Source organism: Chionomys nivalis, chromosome 8 (genome assembly GCF_950005125.1).
Source record: "Chionomys nivalis chromosome 8, mChiNiv1.1, whole genome shotgun sequence".
Taxonomy (NCBI): domain Eukaryota; kingdom Metazoa; phylum Chordata; class Mammalia; order Rodentia; family Cricetidae; genus Chionomys; species Chionomys nivalis.
Genome location: NC_080093.1, coordinates 22,335,013 through 22,357,828, shown reverse-complemented (window position 1 = coordinate 22,357,828; position 22,816 = coordinate 22,335,013). Strand labels below are relative to the sequence as shown.

The following is a 22,816-nucleotide window of genomic DNA, read 5'->3' as shown; positions in this document are numbered from 1 at the left end:
AGAAACAAAATGGTCACTCAGGTTGTAACAAATACAGTATCAGAGTATAGCTTCCTACATGCACGCACACACCTTAGCTCACATTTTGCTACGTAACTGTGCCCATTTACTGACTGGATACTTAATGTATGTCCCATTCTGAAAGAGCTGTCATAATTATGGTCTTTTGTTTAAGGAAGTATCTTAAAATCTTGCCTTTTCAGTTGCCATGTGATTATTGATAACAGCTTCACGAGTTTTTAAACTTACTGACTTAACAAAACTCCTTTTTGAATCTTTTTTGAACCTGTTGTTAATATATATCGGATAGGTTGAAGGATGGTTTAATAGATTTTGGAAATTTATAATCAGTATTTTTGTAGTTACATTTAAAATTGTCCTCATAGGAGCATTTAAAAAAGGCAAGATTTAAATGAAGCATTCTGGAGTAGAGGGAAAATGCTTATTTTATTTGGAAAAGAAACTGTAGTTTTTTTCAGTAAAAATAGGAAATATGTGGAATTGAGAATTAAATGCTTTGAGAGTACATCAATTTTTCTCAAAGTTTAAATGTTTTAGAGAAAAAATTATGTTTTGGGAACCAATATATTTTATTTTATTCTCAGATATTGTGGTGGACTTACTCTTTATAATGAAGATACAGTGAAAGAAAAAGTATTGAAATAGTTCTGAGGATCTGTGCTCTTTGATTAAAAAATTCTGATTACCAAAGATGAAAGTTCTTTTTTACATTTCTTGGGAATTAAATTTTTTTCATCAGAAATATTTTTTCTTTACCAAAATAAAGCTATGAAATATGCCAGGCAGTGGTGGCGTTTGCCTTTAACCCAGTGCTTGAGGGCCAGCTTGGCCTACAAAGCTAATTCTAGGACAGCCAGGGCTGTTCCACAGAGAAACCCTGTCTCGAAAAACCAAAGCAAAAAGCAAAACTATGAAATATTACTAACTCCGTTCATTTGCAGAATGAAATGTGTGTATCTATCAGAACACTGGTTTCTTGATTTAGCAGAGTACAGTTGATAATAAACGCATCAGTTTCTACTTCATCCATTTTAACATTTAGAATCTTCACGATGTACCATCATCATTACCTTCCCAGAGTCGTATTTTCCGCCACTAGGTGGAGCCCTGTACAAATAATTTAAAAAGGCATCTGCGAAAGATAATTCTCTTGTTTAAATCCAAAAGCCTCATAATATTAGATAACCAGATGTTCCAGACTAGCTTATAACTGAAACTCAACTTTGTTGTATGAGATATGAGAAGATAAGATGGACTGTAGCTTTAAATAGTTAAGTCATGTTTAAGAGGCTTTGTGCATTCTTAGTTGCTAAAATTAAAATATGGGAATAAGATCTTCAGTGTAGTTTAAGTCACGTGTTTTTGTTGTAAGTCATGTGCTTTCATTGTTGTTATGTAGCATAGAATCTTGCCAGAAGACTTTTGTGCTAAGCATTTGGAAGGGTGGGTAAACTTTTTTTAAAAATATATATATATTTTAAAATTAATTCTTTGTAAGTTTCCCATGATGCACCCCAGGCCTTCTCATTTCCCAGTCCTCCCAGGTCTGCCTTCTACCCTTGTAGTCTCCCTCCTAAAAAAAAAAAAGAAAACTAGTCAAAAAAGCAAAACAAAACTCAGGGCTGGGCAATGGTAGTACACACCTTTAATTCCAGCACTCAGTACACTCAGGAGGCTGGGACTTGTGGATCTTTGTGAATTCAAGGCCAGCCTGGACTACTGAGCGTGTTCCAGGAAAGGCTCCAAAGCCACACAGAGTAACCCTGTCTCAAACAAAACAAACAAACAAAAACCAAAAACCCAAAACAACAACAGCCAAACCCCCACTTGCTCCTCTGTTTGGCCGCCTTCCATCACACATTAGTTCACCTTAGTGGCATTGGGAGCTGTGGTGTGCCGCACAGTGGACCCTTTTGCCCAGACAGCTTTAGTTACAGATGTTCATTGCAGTGAGTTGTTGGTCTGGTTCAAGACCTCTGGCTTCTGCTACGCCATCAATACTGGACCCTCACTGAAACTACTTTTGATGGTTGCCTTGAGTCGTGGAGATAGATCCTACAGTTATGGTTCTGCAGGACCAGCCCCATCATGAGCCCCTGCAGCTCATAGATGGGGTGGCTGTTGGGGAGTAGATATAGGGGTAGATACTAGGGGTTCAGAACCTTAGATGTGGGCCTGGTTGGTAGCTGGGTTGGTCAGCCTGGGCCTCCTCTAGGACCATCCCCTCAGGTGAGCTTCAGGGCCAGCTCTCCCATTCTGCCCTCCCCCTCCACCATCAAGGCTAACTCTATGGCTCCTGTGCCACCACCTCTTACTGCAAATGACAAGGGCCAGGGTCAGCTTCCCTGAGTGTGGTGACCAGTGAGTGTGGGACCACCTCTCCCTTTCCACCCCCTTCTGTGAGAGGGTGGGGCTAACCCTCCCAGGGCCAGCCAGGTGTGGGCCTGCTTAATAAGGTCCTCAGACATCAACATGGGCTTAGGCCGCAGTCCAGACCGTGTCATCCAGACGTGCTCATGAACTTCAACACAGTCCCCAGTTGCAGTAGGGTCGTGAACCCAGACATGACCCTCAGTGGCAGCATAGGCACAGACATCACATGGCCTCAGGTGGCAGCGCAGGCCACTCCCATTGTCCTGTTCCTCACCACCAGTTCCACTTTTCTCCACAGCACATGAACCACTCTACTTCTCTTTCTCTCCCATTTCTCCACCATAACATGCTTGCTCATCATGATGCTGCCCGTTGACCACAGGGGCAGGCAGGCCAGTGGGCACTGTCTTCTTTCTGCCTTCCTGTTCCCTGACTAAAGTTTTACCTTGACATTGCTGTTAGTGTGTGGAGGACTAAGGTACCACCTTAATGGGCAGGAGAGATGGCTCAGGGGTTAAGAGCAGGGGCTGTTCTTCTGGGGACCTGGGTTCGTTTCCTACCACTCACATGGCAGCTTATAACTGTCTGTAACTTGAGTTCCAGGGAGTCTGATGTCATCTTCTGGACTCTAGGGGCTCTGCATTCACATGGTGTACAAACATACGTGCAAGCAAAGCACAGCTCACATAAAAGTCTTTTTGAAAAGGTACCACCTTAGTTCATGTGGAGTAGTATAGCATTTACCAGTCTTCTCAGGTTCTGTCTTGCTAGTCTATCATATTTATGAATAAGTGTGTTTGTAGGAGCTTGGTTAGGCTTCCCACTAGATACTAGAAATCCTGGGGAAAATAAAAAAAAAGTTTTGTTAAACTGTATGTCACTTAAAACTTTAGAGTAGTAATATAACTTCCACTAATATTTTAAGGCAACATAGTATTCGACCTTGGGTTAGAGGCTGAGTGACTCTGCTCGCCTTCCTGCCTTCCTTCCCTGCAAATCAGTTTCAAAGAGTAACCTTGATCGTTCAAGGGAAATGACTTTTCAGAGAAGCACGGAGGGACCTCAGTGTTTCCCCCTCATGTCTTGCTCCTCATTTTGTTGCATTTGTAACTTACTGCCTAACGATTAGCCATGCCTCAGTTCCCATCCCTCTTCCTGCCCATCTTGATTTCACCTGATGGGTGCAGCAGTGCACACAGGGATCCCCTGCTGAGTCATTATCAATCGCTGGCCTTCAGAGGTGATCTGTGTGGCTGCTCGGGCCAGTGCTCCCCATCCACAGTCCACGTGCTGCTTACTGCTGCTCACTGGAAACTCTCATAACGCAATATTTTTTAAATTATTCTAGATCAGGTAGATTTGGGATTAAATCTTGACTGTGTTTTTTTATGTGACTTTAGACTTATGTGTTAATCTTCCTCAAGTGCATTTGAAAACTGGGCTGCTAGCAGAGTGTGCTGTGGAGGTGTGGCGAATACTTAATGAGGGCCTGTGTGAGAAGCACTGACCATGTAGTAAGCGCTCTGTATTTTTATTACCACCATCACTAACTAAGACATAAGCAGCTCTCCCGACTGTACTGCATACCCTCAGCATCTTACATGGGTTCTGGGGATCCCAACTCCAGTCCCTGTGCTTTTATGACAAGTGCTTTGACGACTGAGCTGTCTCCTCAGCCCCAGCAGTCTGAACTGTGAACTCTCCTACAGGAGACTAACTATATACCACACAACATTGAACTCAAATGCATCTCTCATAGCCCATGAACCTTGAATCAAAATAGGTGGCCAATTGTTTTGGTTGCTTGTATCAAAGGTGTTTCTTAAGATGTGAGATTTTCAATTAAACCCAGAGAGAGCAGCCTTTGACAGACTTGGGTGACCTAACACCCTCTCCTACTTCCTGTCCTTCCCCTTGCACTTTCCTTTCCCCACTCCTTCCCCCTTCTCCTTCAGTTCTTCTCCGCTTCCATTTCCCCAGAAACCTGGAGGAGGTGAGGGAGACAGATTGTATGGGAACACACATTTGCAGGGCACAGGGCAGGAATGGACTTGATGTGTTCAAGAATTTACAAAGATGGGACTGGAGAAGAAGGCTCAGCAGTTAAGAGCACTGGCTGCTCTTCCAAAGGTTCTGAGTTCAGTCACCAGCAACCATATGGTGGCTCACAACCATCTATAATGGAATCCTTAGCTCTTTGGCATGCTTGCAGACAGAACACTCATACCTAAAAAAGTACATACATATTTTTTTTTTTTTCGAGACAGGGTTTCTCTGTGGTTTTGGGGCCTGTCCTGGAACTAGCTTTTGTAGACCAGGCTGGTCTCAAACTCACAGAGATCCGCCTGCCTCTGCCTCCCAAGTGCTGGGATTAAAGGCGTGCGCCACCACCGCCCGGCTCATAAATAAATTTTTTTGAAAAAGAAAAAAAAAACAATTTGTGAGGAGGCCAGTGTTGCCGGCACAGAATTAGTAAAATGGAGATTAAATAGTAGGAAGTGAGGGCAGGGAGGTAACATGCAGCAGAATTGTATAGAGCTTTACAGGGCTGTTGCAAGAATAAATGATTTGAATATGAAATCTCTTATTTTAATAAGATCATCTCCATTATACATCATGTGTCTTCAGTTGGGAAGATGCTGGAAGGTGGAGGCAAGGCAGGGTCATACCAGTAGGAAGCAGTTGACAATAATTTAAAGCAGAGCGTGTTGCTGGCTTAGACTAGGGTGATATCAGTGCATGTGATAGGCTTGCTAGATCAGAGGTGGCCAACTTAAACAAAACAAAACATTTATTATTTATTTTTATGTGTATGTATGTAAGTACACATGCTGTGTGTGTGCATGTATGTACGTGCTCCATGGCATAGGCGGGGAGGTCAGAGAACAGTTTGTAGGAATTGGTTCTATTCTTCTGCCATTTGGGTTCTGGGGATCCAACTCAGTTTGTCAGGCTTGGTCGCAGACAGGGTCACCTGCTGAGCATCTCAGCAGCCTGTCAGCCTTTTGACACTGTGATATGATGCTGTCATTTACACATTTGTTGGGCTGCATTCATCACTGTCCTGGACCATAGATCGGATATACCTGTGCTAAATCATCTGTGGTTAGAAGCGGGAGAAAAAAAGCCAGGGACAATTTCAGGTTTTTTTTTTTTTTTTTTTTGTCTGAGAAATAATTAAGTGGAGTTTACTAAGATGAGGAAGAGTGTGGAAAAAGCAGCGTTGGGGGAAGTGGGTTAGGAATTCTCTTTTGAATAAAGTGAAGATTAATGCCCATCACACTTTCATCTGGGCAGATATGAGTCTGAAGTTTGAGGAGAAGTTAGAGGTCGAAATGTAAATTTGGAAGATGTTTGTGTGTTTGTAGAGTCAGACTGAAATAGAGTATATGAATGAGAAAGAAGGTGACCAAGACCAGAGTCTCATTCTAGCCAAGCTCAAAGAGCCCAGCTTTTTAATTATCGTCCTCTAATGTGTCTACTGCTAGTAGTACTTAACTCATTAAAAACTGAGACTTGCAGCTGCCCTCAGAGGCTTTGGTGTGTTTGGGGAAACAAAATATATAGAATATATTAATATTTAAGTTACAATAGAGGAAGTAGTATATGAGAAGATGTCAGAGTAACTATCAAGGACAACAACTTTATCTGTCCTAAAGAGGAAAATATTATTTCATATAGAAATGATTGACAAAGACCTGGTGGAAGAAAACGGAACTTGCACTGAACCTTGAACAAGAGGCAGTGCTGGTGCAATGTCCTCCAGGTTCAACACTGTGTAGAAACAACTGCTAGATTCTGTCAGAGGTGCTATGCACACAGTTCTGTTTGATAGAGCACGTGGATGCTTCCTGCAGTTAGCAGTGGGAAAGGCACTTGGGCAGGGTGAATGAGAGGTCTAGGGATGAGTGTCCATTTGTCTTTCCCTAGTGGCATTGTGTGGGCAGCTCTTCCACTGTTATCAGTGAAGTCACTCGCCTTGATGTCCAGAGATCTTTATTAGGGTACAGTCATGTGTGTGGGACTAATTGCCCATGTAAGTCTGGCTCACTGCCCACCTTGCTGACCTTAGTTTTTAGCCTCTAGAAAGCTGAGGCCCCCACTTTCACAGATCATACTGTTATGGCCTCCACGTAAACAGACAAGACATTACACAAAGTGTTCACTTCCAGAGCCAAGGACAAGCTTACTGTATAGTAAAGGGGTTGACGTATCACCAGTTCTGTGGAGTTAGCATGAGCTGAACTTTGTACCATGTTTTCAAATGTTGTGGTAACCATAATATGATTCTGTACTTGAGAATCTAAATCTTGGAACCAGATGGCCAAGATGCATATTCCAGTCATAAATTTTGAATTGTGGAATTTATGGCAGTTATAATGAATAATGTATACAAAAAGCAAGGGTAATAACAATATCTCTTGTAGCATTATTGTGAAGATGAGTTACTATATTGCTTTCAGAACATGTTCTGACACATAGTAAATGTCATAAAAATCATGAATTTATTCATGTATTTTACTCACACTATTGATTCAGTTTTGAGCGTTAGTATGTTAAGGAGTAATATTTGACCCTTATCTCCTAAGCCTTAAGACTTTTAAATTTCTGGACACCTAGAAATATATTTAGAGGGCTTCTCAGTCTTTTAATATTAATATACTGAAAAAGAAATGAAACATTTTCCTTTAAAATTGTTTCTAATGAAGGTTGTAACTGTCCAATTCATTTACTTACTTAAGATTAAATCCCTAGTTGCTGCAAAGACTGTGCTTAATAGGAAAAGCTTTTGATAAACTGAGAAGTTAATTTCAGTTTTTTACATACAGGTCTGTGTATGATGATCAACCAAATGCACACAAGAAGTTTATGGAAAAGCTAGATGCTTGTATCCGCAGCCACGACAAGGAGATTGAAAAGATGTGCAACTTCCACCATCAGGGCTTTGTAGACGCTATCACAGAGCTCCTTAAAGTAAGGGCCGGTGCGGAAAAACTGAAGGTAGGAAATATGTTCAGCTTCTCTTTGCTTTATACTCATTAAGTTACGCAATACTATAACACACTGGCCATTGACTGCACTTTCAGGAAGTAAACAGTATACATACTGGAGAATGTTCCTGGCGCTCCACTAACACAGCTGTCAACACTGCGGCAGCGATGCTTCTTACCTAACAGGATGTCTACATGCAGGAAGTGTGCTGACACACACAGACAGGGAAAGGCCTATTTACAGTTTTAAAAACAGTGACAATAGTCTTAAAAAACTGTCCTCACAAGGTGGTGGAGGCACACCCTTTTAACCCCTGCACTTGGGAGGCAGAGACAGGTGGATCTCTGTGAGTTCAAGGCCAGCCTGGTTTACACAGTGAGTTCCAGAGCTGTTACACAGAGAGACTCTGTCTTGAAATACAAAAAAAAAAAAAAAAAAAAAGCTATCCTCTAAAGTCATGAAAATTTACTATAAGTGATTTTATGCTGTCATTTAATTTTGTTAAAGTTGCTCACATATTCTGCCATATTGGAGACATTATTTATTAAACTAGGCCTGGATTTGTTCAGTAAGAATATAAAAACTTAATTATAGAAATTGTCTTATCTTTTCATTCAAAGTGCTTATCAGGCAGAATACAAAGATTCTGATTAGAAGAAGCATCATATAAAGGCTATTCAGATAACAAGAGACCAGACACACCATCATGAGGTCACTAAGCACCTCTGCTCTGCAGCTAATGAGATTTTTAATAAATGAGAATGTGCTTCCTCATATGATGACCTAATGAGTCACTTAATATGTGGGAAAATCCAGGCTGAGCTTTGGCTGCACCTGCAGCTTGAACATGTTGCTGTGGGTTGAGATTTCTGTGTTTGATGTTAATCAACCTCCCAGGGTTTGCATTCAGAAAGTATGAATGTTTAATTACCATAAAATGCAATCGCCATTTCCTTTGGACAGTGAATGGCACATAGAGCTCATTGAAGTTATCAAAAAGGGACCAGTGGTCAATTGGGTCAGTGATTTGAATTGTTTGACAGACTCAGAAAAGCAAGTAAAGTTCAAAAATCCTGAGTAAATTTGAGAAGTTTGCCACAGAATCTGTTAAAAAGAACTGTCACAATCAATTGAAGTTAACAAAAGTCCTTTTCAATCAAAAGTTCAAGTTCAAACTGTAGAGTTAATTTGAATTTGCATTTCTTTGTTCTGAGTTTCTCATGAAGCATGATCTGATTATAAGGGTGAGCAGTTGCATCAGGGCAACTTTATGCACGTTTGTCTAACTAAGGCGAAATTATTTTTAAGGTGCAAGTTACTGATACCAACCGAAGGTTTCAAGATGCCGGAAAAGAGGTAAGAAAAGGATGGATGAATAGCTGGGTGGGTGGATTGGAAGAGGGAGGAAGGGAGGGAGGGAGGGAGAGAGAGAACTTGGTATATATGGATGCCATTTAACCTTAAAATTGTCAACACTTTATTTTCCAAGGTGATAGTACAAACAGAAGATATTATTCGATGTAGAATTCAGCAGAGAAATATTATAACCGTAGTAGAGAAATTGCAGTTATGCCTCCCAGGTGAGTCAAACGACGTACTGTATGTTTGGTGTGGTAAAATTACAATTCGATGGTACTGCATAGTCATCTTCCTTGTGGGGATTACAGATTATTGTGATTGCTCCCTAGCATCGCCTCTGGTTGCCTTTCATGCTTGCTCCTTTTCTGGATTTCCGTGAGTTTTACAAAGTAAATGTTTCCGTTTCACCTGTTTCCTAAACATCTTTGCATTTCCTTTCTGTCTAGCTGGCATTTGGATTACTTCTCCACCATCACCCCACCTCCATGCTTATCTGTTTTCCCTCTGGAGAGTGTCTTTTAGCTATGTTTTTCTGGGCTTTATCTAATCTGCCTATTTTTTTTTTTTACCTCTAGTTTTCCCATTGTTTTATGTTTGTCACCTACCAGGTTGACTTTGTTCCCAACCTCATTTCCGATAAAGTAAAGAAACATTGTAAACGCTAGGCCTCCCCTCTTTTGCCTCTCCAATTGCTTTTTGGAAAGACTTAGTTCTTGGTCTGGCTCAGATATTACTGGGATATCACAGAAATTCTCAAGAACTAGCCAGTATTTCTTTACCTGGACTTACTGTGTTGTAAATTGGATGCATCCTGTTCAAACAGAGCAGGTATATGCCATTTCTTTGTTTTCACGTTGTCAGTGAAATCCGTCTCAGGATCTGCTTTAACTTAGCTCTTCTTTAGGAAGAGACCTAATCCTCCATATAATACCATGCATACTAGTTATGTGATAGAAAATTAGCTTCGATTAGAAATGATATTGTCAGCAGTTTTTATTGACTAAGATAAATACTTTGTTTTCTCACTAAGGAGAATAGCTTTTCTTAGAACCCCTACAAGTCCACTCAGTTGAGTGCATAGTGGACCAGGGATATTTGCATATTAACCTTGAATAAATGGAATGCCAGTTTTCTAAAGGTTTCAGGATTGAGAGACGCTTTGAATGGGGTTTTATAATGCCTCTGCTGCCATTATCTACATGTGTTAACCTTGAAGACACTTCTTCACTGGATGCTTTGCCATTTGTCACCTTGGACAGTAAGCTTAAATGTGTGTACTGGTGGAGAGCTGGGTTCAGCACGCACCTTAGTGGGCTGTGAAACAGAGTTGCTGGACAGTGGCTCTGAGCACGTGTGAATACTTACTCTTCATTGCCACACCCAGAGCCTCCCCTCCCCAAATCTACCCTTTTGATGAACAACACATACATTTCCCCATGTGTCAATCATTATGGAAGGTATTGGGATTATACAGTTCAAAGTTTATTATTTTATTGAATAATTATGTTTCTGAGGCTTTGTGGAAGCGTTGAAATAAATATTCTTTGCTGGGTTTATTTCGACTGTTGTTAGAACTCACTGTGCCATTAGCATTTGACAGTTTTCTTTCTTTGTGGATTCAGTGTGAATTTCCTTGTCGTCAGTTATATTACAGTCGTGCTATTTATGTTGAGTCGGATGAATCTCACTGTCACTCAGTTTTCTTTCTCAAGTACCTAAAATAGAAACTTCTAATTCTAATTCTGGAAAGAGATATTAGTAGTTTCTGAATAAAATAATTATTAATAGGTTCCTGTCTCATTGCAGGTATCAGTATATACAAGCATTCCAGCTTTAATATGTTAATATATATAATGTTCAATATATGCAAATTAAATCATTTCCATTAACAACACATATAACTTTTATTCAAGAATATTAGCTCACCACGTCGTAGTATAGAGAAGACTAATGGATTTGTTGTGTCAATGTCCTTTTCTTACGAAGCTCACCTGTTGTTTTTACTGCAGTGCTGGAAATGTACGGCAAGCTGAAAGAGCAGATGAGCATGAAAAGGTGAGCCCACTTCTCTGCTGTCTCATGAGCACAGGGCGACTCTGGCTTCAGCCTTTTCATGCAGCGTGCTTGTCACTATCACCAGTAAAGTGGACTGTAGCCGTGTGCTTGTCACTATCTCCCAGTAAAGCGGACTGTAGCCGGGTACTTGCGAGTGCTTGTTCTTTAGAGGTGACATGAAAGATTGGTAGCACTGATAAAGGATAAACAGACAACTTAACAGGAGTCAGGATTTTGTTAACTTACTGACGTATTTTGCGATAATGAAGGGCCGAGTGTGGGATGTGGGCTGGAGGCAGAGTACAGGTGCTTATAAGCTGACAGCCAGGGCAGCGTTCTGATTTGCCTATTAGTTCAAGATTCTTATTAACTCATAACTTACATTAGCCCATAATTCTTGTCTGTGTTAGCCACGTAGCTTGGTATCTTTTTTTGGTGAGGCAGTCTCATCTGGCTTCCTCTGTGTCAGGGTGACAACTGCAGACTGAGTCTTTCTTCTTTCCAGAATTCTCCTGTTCTCCTTGCCCGCCTAACTTCCTGCGTAGCTACTGGCCAATCAGCATTTTACTAAAATACAATTGACAGGGTACAGACCATTGTTCCACAGCAAAATGACTCTTACTGTTTTCCAGTCTAGGGGCTTATCTGTTTTTTCAGTGATATAATCTAATAGTTATAATCAGATTTTCTTTACCATGCCCCAAATATTGTCTTCTTTCCTGCCTGAAAATTTGGTTCTTATGTGTTTTTTTGTCCGTTTTATTTTATTAATAAAATCCAATAATAATGATTTTAGAGACAGGTCTCACTCATTTTGCAGCCTCAGACTTGCAGTGGCCCTGCCTTCCAGCCTCTCCAGTGCTGGACTGAAGGTGCGAGGCTTCACACTTCTGAAGATGCTGCCCTCCCCTCCAGCTGTTCTTTTGCTATTCATGAAAAGGCCAGGTCAACTCTTGTAACTTTTTTTTTTTTTTTTTTGGAGACATGGCTTTTCTATATAACCCTGGCTGTCATCATGAACTCAACGTCTGCTTTTGCCTCCTGAGTGCTGGGATTAAAGGTGTGTGCCATCACTGTCTGACTGGGATTACCACTTTTAATCTGTTTTCTTTGCTCCTTTTTTCTGATTATTGCTGTAGAGTCATGAATATTTTAAAAATAAATGCATTAGTTTATTATTATCTTTATTCTTTTTTTTGGTTTTTCGATATTATCTTTATTCTGTTTGATGTACATATTGTTCCAGTTTAGTGTAGAGATTTTTCAAGCCAGTTTGTGTCCTCTTTGTGTGCTTTCCTGCTGTACAGTATGATGTCCCTGGCTCTCACTACGCTCTTCTGCCCGTGCTTGTTGCGGGAGGTCCTTCTCCTCCAGCCAATAGCCGCTGAGATACCAGCCCATTGGTGCGTGGTCTCTCTCCCTTTAAAAAAGCGGCCACTTCCCTCCTCACGCTCTCTTACTTCCTGCTCCACTTCCAGCAACTAGACTCCCTTCCTGATTGCGCAGAGGGCTGTTGTCTGTGACGGTGATCTGTAAGTTTTTTCCCTTTTAAATAAATAACCATTTTATTAATCATAATTCCAAACTGGTGTTTGTGACTTATGCCTTCGCCTTCATCTGGCACCCAACGTGGGGCTCGAACCCACGACTCTGAGATTAAGAGTCTCATGCTCTACCGACTGAGCTAGTGCTTCTTTATAGTTCTATTAGAGATAGTATTGTTATTAGACAGCAGCACTATTTAGAAACTAAGATTTTCCTGCAACCTGGGCTCATCACACTCTTCACTCACACGTGCACACACACACACACGCACACATACACTCACACACACACATATACACACACATACACACACACTCATGGGGTCAGGGTGGCACATATGTGAGCAAACTTATGAGCTTTTTTTCTCTCCAGGTGTGTTCTCTTATGACCTCTATCTTCCATGGTTGCCATTGGGAAGTCTGAAGTCATTCTTATTTCTTTTTCTTTTGTTGCGTTTTTTCTTTGCTTTTGTTTTTTGTTTTGCTTTGGTTTTTTTGGTTTGTTTGTTTGTTTTTGAGACAGGGTTTCTTTGTGTAGCCCTGGTTGTCCTGGAACTCACTATGTAGACCAGGGTGTCCTCAAACTCACAGAGATCCATCTGCTTCTGCCTCCCTCCCAAGTGCTGGGATTAGAGGTGTGCAAAACCAGCATCCGGTTTCATTTCTTAACTTTGCCCTTAAAAAACAAACAAAGAAAAACTTTGTCCTCTGTGTTCTGTAAATTTTTAATGATATGTTTTAATGGCTTGTTTGTTTTCAGTGTGCCTGATGGGTTCTTGGGGAGTCACCTTTTAAAATAATCTGTATTTATTTTATGTATTTGAGTATTTTGCCTGCATGTTTGTGTGTGTACTGTGTGTGTGCTTGATGCCTGCAGAAGCCAGGAGTAGATATTGAATTCCCTGGGCCTGGAGTTATAGTTGGTTGTGAACTGCCATATGGATGCTGGAAACCAAACTGTGGTCCTGGTCCTCTGCAAAAGGAGCAAGTTTCCTTAATTGCAGATTCATTTCTTTAACCCTGGGAGCCACACTTTAACTTGGAAACTAATCTTTAATTTGATAATACACTAGGAAATTTTCTTGATATAAATTTTTGTAAGAGTACTGACCTATTCCCTTCCTCCTCCCTCCTTCCTTCCTCCCTCTCTCCTTCATTTTCTTTCTTCCTTCAGAAACAGCATCTTACTATATCCCACCATATGCTTGAACTTATGACTGCTCTGCCTCAGGCTTCCAAATACTGGCATGTGGCAAGCTTTCTTGTTAGACTCTCTTTGGACCTTCAGTCCACAAATAATGATCTGGAGACTTATTATTAATTTTGAAATCTCAGCTTTAGCTTAGGCTTTTCCCCAATTAGCTCTTATAACTTAATTAACCCATAGTTTTTAAAATCTGCATTCTGCCATATGGCTTGGTTACTGTTCCTCAGTATGGCATGTCTGCCTTGCAGTCTGCTGGTGAAATCCTCACACCTAGATTCCTCCTCCCCTTTCTCTCTCTCCCTGGAAATCCCACCTATCCTCTCCTAACTATTGACCATTCAACTCCTTATTAAACCAATCAGAAGGTGTCTTAAGCAGAGACACATTTTTACAATATACACAAATATTCTGCAATACTGGCGTGACAGACATGAGCCATGCCTTGTCACAAGTTTTGATTTGTTCTTTTTTCTATTATCTTTCAGTTTAAAGTATTTTCTAGTTTTCCTTGGATCTTTGAAACTTAGGATATTTATATGTTTATATGCTGAATCCTGGAACCATTTCACTGACATCTTGACCAAGTTACATACTGTTTTAGTTTTCTTATCATAACATATAAATAGCATTGGTTGTCAATAGATTATACCTCAGAGGGTTGAAAGAAAGAATTAGCCCATGAAGGTCTGTGTCAGTTTCTCTGGGGCACGAGCTCTGGTTTACTAATTACTGCATACCTGACATGTCCTCATAAATAGTGGGCATGCAGAAAGTGTTTGTTGAATTGGAAGAAATCACTCAGCAAGTGATTTTCCTCTTAGACTTGAGGCACTTAGTGATATTTCTAATTAAATAGTAGTATATTTTCTTAAAACAATTAAATAAATTTAACATTTATTTAGAATGAAACATGTGCTATAATTTTTGATGGTACCATTGTTTGGATGGATATAGTGTAGGAGAGATAGTAAGAAATTGTATAGTGAATAATTTAGCATTGTGTTGTGATTTGTAAATTTGTTTAGAGTTAAGACATTGCAACAACTATGATAGTATTCCTCATGTTATAGATTTCGTTGGAATTAAGGTTATGTTAGTTGAAGCCCTGAATGTTAGCTGCTAATGTGTATATAGTATATATGGTTGTGTTAAGTAATGGGGATAAATGTTATTTTCTCCCTGGGGCTGTATATGGAACCCAGGGCCTTGTGTAGCTAGGCAAAGGTCCCAGCACTGAGAGCCCAGATGCAGCCACTCCTCTTTGAGGGGAGCATCAGACTGATTGATTATTTGGGTCTCCTTAGGTAGTTAATTGACATGAACTTTTTACAATTCCCTTTAACCTCTTGCAGGTATTATTCTGCACTTCAAACGATGGAACAGTTGGAGACTGTGTACTTCCCCCGGGTCAGTCAGTACCGCTTCTGCCAGCTGATGATAGACACGCTTCCTAAACTCCGAGAGGATATCAAAGAGATCTCCATGTCCGATCTCAAGGACTTTCTGGAAAGCATTCGAAAGCATTCTGACAAAATAGGTGAAACAGCCATGAAACAGGTGAGTCTAACATTTCAGATTAATATTCTTGATGTCTGGGATGTAAAACATATCCAGGGCTTCCCTCTCAGCATGCTTCCTTGTGCTTAAGCTGAACGTTTTCTAATCATCCCTGGTTCTCTTTTAGAATGGCTTTTTCCTAGCATTTTCTTTGGAGATATTTTAAAAATTTAAGTAAAGTCAGTTTAGCTGATTTCTTCAGACATTCACCAGCTGAACTCCGAGCAGTCTGTTTTTTCCTTCACATGGTTTTCCGCAGTCAGATCTGCCTTAACAATAGGTGCCAGCCACAGAGTGGAAACAGCTTTATGGTGTTACCTTTTTAAAGATAGATCTGTATCATTTTTATTACGAGTATGTGCACGTGTCTGGGTGTAGGTATGTGTATGTGAGTGCAGGTGCTAGAGGCAGGCAGAGATACTGGATCTCCTGAAGATGTGGTTACAGGTGCGTGTGAGCTGCCTGAGATAGATGCTGAGAACTGAACTCTCGGCCTCTGCAAGGGCAACAAGTGCTCTTAGCCGCGAGCTTTCTTTCTACTTCCCATAAATTGTTCCTTTTAAAAATATTTTTAAATAAAATTGATAACCCTTTATAACAGAATTTGAAAGAGAAGAAAGTGAAAATCAGGAATTAAAGAGAGGACATTGGCCGGACGATGGTGGCGCACGCCTTTAATCCCAGCACTTGGGAGGCAGAGGCAGGTGGATCTCTGTGAGTTCGAGACCAGCCTGGTCTACAGAGCTAGTTCCAGGACAGGCTCCAAACCCACAGAGAAACCCTGTCTCGAAAAACCAGAAGAAAAAAAAAAAAAAAAAGAGGACTTTGTTGCAGATCTTACACCTACATTTAAATAATAAATTATTGGGGTTTTGGAGATGGCTTGGTTGGTAAAGCGCTTGCTTCTCAAGCATGAGGAGATGAGTTTGATCCCCAGAACCCACATAAAAGAGTCAGACATAGTGTGTGCTTGTAATCTCAGCCCTGAAGAGGCAGACATGGACAGATCACTTGGTCAGCTCCAGGTCTCAGTGAGAGATCTCATTTCAAATCAATCAGTCATGATCCTGAAGAATGGGGCTTGACTTTGACCCCACATGCACATGCTTCCCCAGGCCCTGAAACAGGTTTATAAGAAACAACTTAAAGGGCTGGAGAGATGGCTCAGAGGTTAAGAGCATTGCCTGCTCTTCCAAAGGTCCTGAGTTCAATTCCCAGCAACCACATGGTGGCTCATAACCATCTGTAATGAGGTCTGGTGCCCTCTTCTGGCCTGCAGGCATACACACAGACAGAATATTGTATACATAATTAATAAATAAATATTTTTAAAAAAGAAACAACTTAAAAAGGGATATTTTATGAATAATTTTGAGGCAGGGAGCAATGTACATGGACACACAACTACAAATCTAACACTTGGGAGGCTGAAGCAGGAAGACCTCAAGTTTGTGGTCAGACTGAGATACGTAATGAGTTCCAGTTCAGCCTGGCTAGATAGCAGGAGCCTGTATCAAATATATAAGTCGGTAGTTAGGTAAATGGATGAGTGGATGGATGAATGGATAGATAGTAAACGTTGGTTTTGACTAGAATCAGTTTTGAAGTAATTTGAACTTTGTCCTCCTTAAAATAGGCACAGCAGCAGAAAAGCTTCAGTGTTGCTCTGCAGAAGCAAAATAATGCGAGGTTTGGGAAAAATATGCATGCAAATAATGACAGAATTCTAGAAGAAAAGAATGACATTGTATTGAAACATGTACTTGAAGAGGAGGCTGAGAATGAAGAGGAGGTAATGGGTTTCTTCCTTCCCTTATTATTGAATTTATAAAAGTACTGTGTTTTCCATGTGCCAGTTGATTTATGTCCATCAGTTCATAGTGAACAGTGAATGATCTGAAATATTAGACAACATAATTGATAGACAAACAGGATATTGCAGACTGTTTTTTTGTAGACAGTAGAGTATAGCTGTTTGGTATATAATTAGTAGTAAAAATAAATTCAATCTTTTTTGTAGTAACCATATTTGAACTAGCTGAGACAAATTTTTATTTCCTAATTTTTGACTCTGTTATTTGGCCCAACTCTGGATAGCCTACCATTTTATTTTATATCATATTTTATTTTAGTATATATGTGCATATGTGTAGTGTTGTGCATGTGAGTGTACAGGTACAACTGGATGTGTGTGCATGTTTGTGTTGAGGCCAGAGGTGAACATCGGGTGTTTTCTCTAATCACTCTCGGTGTGTGTGTGTGTGTGTGTGTGTGTGTGTGTGTATGTATGTGTGTGTGTATAAGAATGTATGTGCCACAGTGGGTATATGGAGGTCAAGGAACAACTAAGTGGGGTTGTTTTTTCTTTCCATCTCTTACATAGGTTCCAGGGATCACCCAGGTGGCCAGGCTTGTGTAGCAAACACACAGCCATCTCATTGATGGCCACCTCAGTTTTTCTGAGACTGGGTCTCAGCGGGCCTGGAGCTCTCTGATTGGCTAGGCTGACTGGGGAATGAGCTGCAGACACTCACTTGTTTCCCCATCCTGTAGTGCTGGGGTTATAGTTGGATGTTGCTACTCCCTCAAGTTTATGTGGGTTCCAAAGTCACTTCCTTATACCTTTGTGGTAAGCACTTTATTGACTGAACTGTCTCCCCAGCCTTCTGCCACTTTATTTCAATTTGTATTGAGGGCTGTAGCTTCTATTAAGCTTTACATTTTTAAATTAAATATTTGAAAATTCTGTACAGTATATTTTGAGTGTACCCGCCATCCCAACTCCCCCTGTTGTCACCCTTTTATCCTTCCCATCCCTTCCCACTAACTTTGAGGTTACCTCTTCTTTCTCCTCTTCCCTCCTCTTCCTCTTTTCCCTCCTCTTTATTCTCTTTCTTTGTCCTCCTTCTATCCTCATTGAGTTCAATGTGTGCTGCCCAGCTTGTGTTGGGGATGGGGCCTTCCCTGGCCTGTGGTTGACCTACCAGAGGTCACATCATTAAAAAAATGACTTTCCCTTTCCCAGCAGCTGTCAAATTCTAATAGGCTCAGCTAGAGCAGGGTTATGTGTCTACTTCCCCACTACATGCTGGGATTTTGCCTGGCTGGGTCTTGCACAGGTATTTTGCATGCTGCCACAACTACTGTGAGTTCATATTACGTCTACCTTGTTACTTCTGGAAAACACTGCTTCCTTGAAGTTGTCTACAACTTCTGGCCCTTACAGTCTTTCACCAGCTCTTCCACAGGACCCCTGAGCCTTTGGGTGAGGAGTTTGATGTGGATGTCCAACTTAGGTTTGGGCACTCACAGCCTTTTGTTGTCTGCATGTTGAACAATTAGGGTCTCTGTGACTGTCATCTCTTTTTAAAAATTATTTATTTTTTTATTCTATGTGCATTGGTGTTTTGCTCACATGTATTTCTAGGTGAGGGTCTCAAATTCCCTGGGACTGGAGTTATAGACAGTTGTGAGCTGCCAAGTGAATCCTGGGATTTGAACCTTGTCCTCTGGAGGAACAATCAGTGTTCTTAACCACTGAGCCATCTCTCCAGCCTTGTTAATTGTTATTTTTTTAAAAATCATATCTATAAACCTTGAAATTATTTTAAATTTATTTTTTCTATCCAAATTTATTATTTCATCCTATTGTTTTTTTTAAACCTTCACCATGGCACAGTCATCTGTTGAGTCTGTCTTGTATTATTACTAATATTTTGAAATATTTATATTTTTATTATTTATTTATGTGTGTGTATCTGTGTGTGATTGCCCACAGAATTCAAATGAGGGCATTGGATTCTCTGGAGCTAGAGTTTCAGGCTGTGCATGTTGAGGTCTGAGGCTGACCACAGAAATATCCTTGACATTGTCCACTTTAGCCTATCAGTTGACTCAGAACTGCTTAGCCAGCCAGCTAGTTCTGGAGGCCGCCTGTCTCCACAGTTTGGGAGGGGTGCTGGGATGACAAGGGGACGGCACACCTGTCTGACCTTTACATGGGTCTAGGGTCTGAACTCCGGCCTTCACTGAGTGACAGGGTGAGCAGTTTACCCCTGAGCCATCTCTCCAGTTCCCGTCCTTTATTCCAAACCAGTGTTTTTAGAGGTAGGGATAAGCTCAGTGATACAGGACTCTAAGAGGTTAAGGGAGATGGACAGCACTTGTTGCTTTTTATTCTGATAAATCTCTGCATACCTGAAGCTGAAGTTGCTTCCTATAATAGTTGTCATTGGAGACATAGAATTGGATCTTTTTAGGTTGAATTTTGAGATAGTGTACAAATTGCAAACATGGTTTCAGTATGAAACACTTTCTAAAATTGACATCTTTGTTCTTAATATTTAGAGGATTTTGTATTCTTTTTTTCCTTTGAAGACATGGATGATAAGAAGTCAATTCTTAGTTAGTTTCCCCTATCTGTTTTGCACATCTCTACCTGTTGGTGATATTAGAATCATATGTTAAGGCCATTGCTTAAGGTACTTTGGTTGTTTCCTATTCTTTTGGATCTCTTTTACTATTTCTATATTTTGTTTTCATAATTTCCCTAATAAGTAAGAGCATAATCTGTTCAGGATTTGTGAGAATAGAAATGTGTTCCTTTTTTAGAAGAATTCACAGATTTCTCAAGTTTGAGAGACTTTATATTTTTTGTTTTCTGTTTGTTTGTTTTGAGACTGGGTTTCTCTTTATAACAGCTCTGGCTACCCTGGAACTAGCTCTTGTAGCCCAGGCTGGCCTCAAACTCACAGAGATCTCTCTGCCTCTGCCTCCCAAGTGCTGGGATTACAGGTGTGTGTAGCTGGAGGCTTTTCTCTGTCTTGCCCTGGGCCCATTGGACCAGTTTCTCTTTCAGTCCCCACAACTGCTTATAGAATAATCAATCACTCAGAGGCTAATATTAATATAATTGGTTAGCCGATGGCTTAGACTATTACTGACTAGTCTTCACTTGTAAGTTAACCTGTTTCTAATAGTCTGTATAGCTTTGTGTGACAATGGCATTATGTTAGGTATTCTGGCATCCTGTTCTATGGGCGGCTCACTGACATCTCTCTCAACCTACCTTTTTTCTTCGTCTCTCTGCTTGGATTTCCCACCTAGCTATATTCTATCCTGTCACAGGCCAAAGCAGGATCTTTATTAACCAGTGGGAGGAATGCATGTTCACAGCGTAAAGAAGGACATTCCACATCAGGCATGCACCACCACTGCCTGGTTTCTTTATGCTATTTTTTTTTTTTTTTTTTTTTTTTTTGGTTTTTCGAGACAGGGTTTCTCTGTGGCTTTGGAGCCTGTCCTGGAACTAGCTCTGTAGACCAGGCTGGTCTCGAACTCACAGAGATCCACCTGCCTCTGCCTCCCTAGTGCTGGGATTAAAGGCGTGCGCCACCACCGCCCGGCCTCTTTATGCTATTTTTAAACAGTTCTAAGGAATACTTTTTTTTTACACTGTAACATAATGTGAATAATTTTTGTATTATATATTCTAGAAGCTGACATGCATCTTAAAATAGATACACCAATTTTAAGTAGCTATGCATTTTTTTTAAAAAGGTCCATGAGATAATAGTGACAGTTTCTAATTTGAAACAATGGTTTTGCTTTAAATGGAACTTTGTTTAAAGCCAGAATGTAAATTAATGGATTACTTCAAACAAGGCCGTAATGAATATGTACTTATTTACAGCAATTTTCTGATACTCTGCTAAGCATGATACAGATATGTTTTCTACTCAATGGTAGAGTGCTTACTTAGCAAGTGCAATGCCCTGGGGTCAGTCCACAGTATAGGAAAAAAATTATTTTTTTTCTATAATCCGTAACAGTCAACAATAATAATAAACATATAAGGAATAAGCTACAAAACCACCAGAATGAAATGACATGGGATTGCATTTATATTGTATGCCTGGGAGAATTAAATAAATATTTTAACAGTCCGTGAGTTGATGTTTGATTTTAACTTTGTATTATCTAATAGTATAACCCATCGTTTTTAAAAATAGATTTATTTTTTAGGTCTTAACTGTTCAAGATCTCGTTGATTTTTCACCTGTTTACCGTTGCTTACACATTTATTCTGCTTTGGTGAGTATTTTTGCCAATTCTGACCGTATGGAGTCCCACGATGATGTGCTTTTGATATGCTGTGTGTATCATAGTCTTTGGCACCGGGGAATGTGTAAGTGCACCCTGGGACGTCACAGAATAACGACTTTGGTACTTTCTGAGAACAGGAGGAGATTGTACTTCCATCTCCCTTTCTTCCGAGGTTGACTCATAGTTACTTTTTAGTATTTATTTCAGTGTGTGCTTGTTCCACATTATATTGTTAGTACTTTTGAGTAAGCAGTCAGTTACCCATTTTTAAATAATTTTTTTATCAAGATGTAATTCAGGACTAGGGATGTAGCTCCATTGTAGAGTGTCCTTGTAGCATGTATGAAGCCCAGCACTACCACCAAAAAGAGAGGAAGGAAGAAAGGAATAAACTCGTGTATGTGTGTGTGCACATGTGTGTTTATATGTGCGCTTGTATATGTAAAGATTCATAAGTGTGCATGCATGTGTATGTGTGTGTTTGTATGTATGTTGAGACCAGAGGTCAACTTTAGGAATCATTAGGTGTTTTCTACCTTGTTTGTGTGTGTGTGTGTGTGTGAATTTAGAGGCCAGAGGACCTTGAGTATCATTCATTCCTCAGGTACTGTATACTTTGGGCACTGTAAAAACATAATACTTTGTCTAGGTCATGATGAAGTAATTCTTCCTCTCAGTCTTTCAAAGCCACTATTTTCTTTTTTTATAATGTCAGGTGATAGTTATGCGTTTAACTGTATTTGCACCTAAGACAAGTGGAAGCTAAGCTAGAATGTTACATAACACTGGGAATAGGGTTCCTGTTGCCCAATCTATGGGCTTTGGGTATTGGTTGTTTTGTTTTTAACTCAGTCTCATTGACTTTGAATCAAACCGAATATATTAGCCTTCTAAGTTCACTATACTGTGGTTTAACTCTTTGACTGTTCCTTCCAATCATGTTGACTTTGGTAGAGAATGATTTTGTGTTTGGTAGTACTTAGTTTTTCTATCCCTCCTTCTCTTTCTCCTGTTTCTCCCCCCTTCTCCCTTTCTTCCTCTCTTTCTTCACTTCTTCTCCCCTTCATTTTTGACTGGATCTTAGATAGCCCAGCCTGGCCTTGAATTTACTGTGTGGTCAAGGATGACCTTGAACTTGATTTTCCTCTCCACCACTAGCTGGTTTATGTGGTGCTAGAGATTTAACCCAGGGCTGTGTACATGCTACGCAATCCCTCTACCACCTGAGATACATCCCCAGCGCCTTAGTTTTCTTATTTATTTATTTATTTATTTATTTATTTATTTATTTATTTATTTATTATTTATTTATTTATTTATGGATTTTCGAGACAGGGTTTCTCAGTAGCTTCTGGTTCCTGTCCTGGAACTAGCTCTTCTAGACCAGGCTGGCCTCAAACTCACAGAGATCCGCCTGCCTCTGCCTCCTGAGTGCTGGGATTAAAGGCATGCGCTTAGCTTTCTTTACTTTTATTTTAAGTTGTTCAGGTTGACCTGAATTTGTGATCCTTCTGTCTCAGCCTCTCGAGTAACTGGGCTCACATGTCTGTGCCATCGAGTCTGGTTGATGTTTTACATTCCATGTCTTTTATTATAATCAGAG

The 22,816-nt window shown here is 40.3% G+C and overlaps 1 protein-coding gene across 3 annotated transcripts in view; it reads left to right on the top strand.

Annotated features, from left to right (window-relative positions):
- Positions 1–22,816, top strand: part of Exoc6 (exocyst complex component 6) — a 150,621-nt gene that overhangs the window by 36,775 nt on the left and 91,030 nt on the right. For all 3 annotated transcript variants that reach the window (XM_057778887.1, XM_057778888.1, XM_057778889.1), the window contains exons 2-8: positions 7,224–7,395; positions 8,695–8,742; positions 8,876–8,966; positions 10,755–10,800; positions 14,904–15,108; positions 16,745–16,900; positions 21,133–21,201. In XM_057778887.1, coding sequence (XP_057634870.1) covers positions 7,224–7,395; positions 8,695–8,742; positions 8,876–8,966; positions 10,755–10,800; positions 14,904–15,108; positions 16,745–16,900; positions 21,133–21,201 — 787 coding nt within the window. The remainder of the gene's footprint in view (positions 1–7,223; positions 7,396–8,694; positions 8,743–8,875; positions 8,967–10,754; positions 10,801–14,903; positions 15,109–16,744; positions 16,901–21,132; positions 21,202–22,816) is intronic.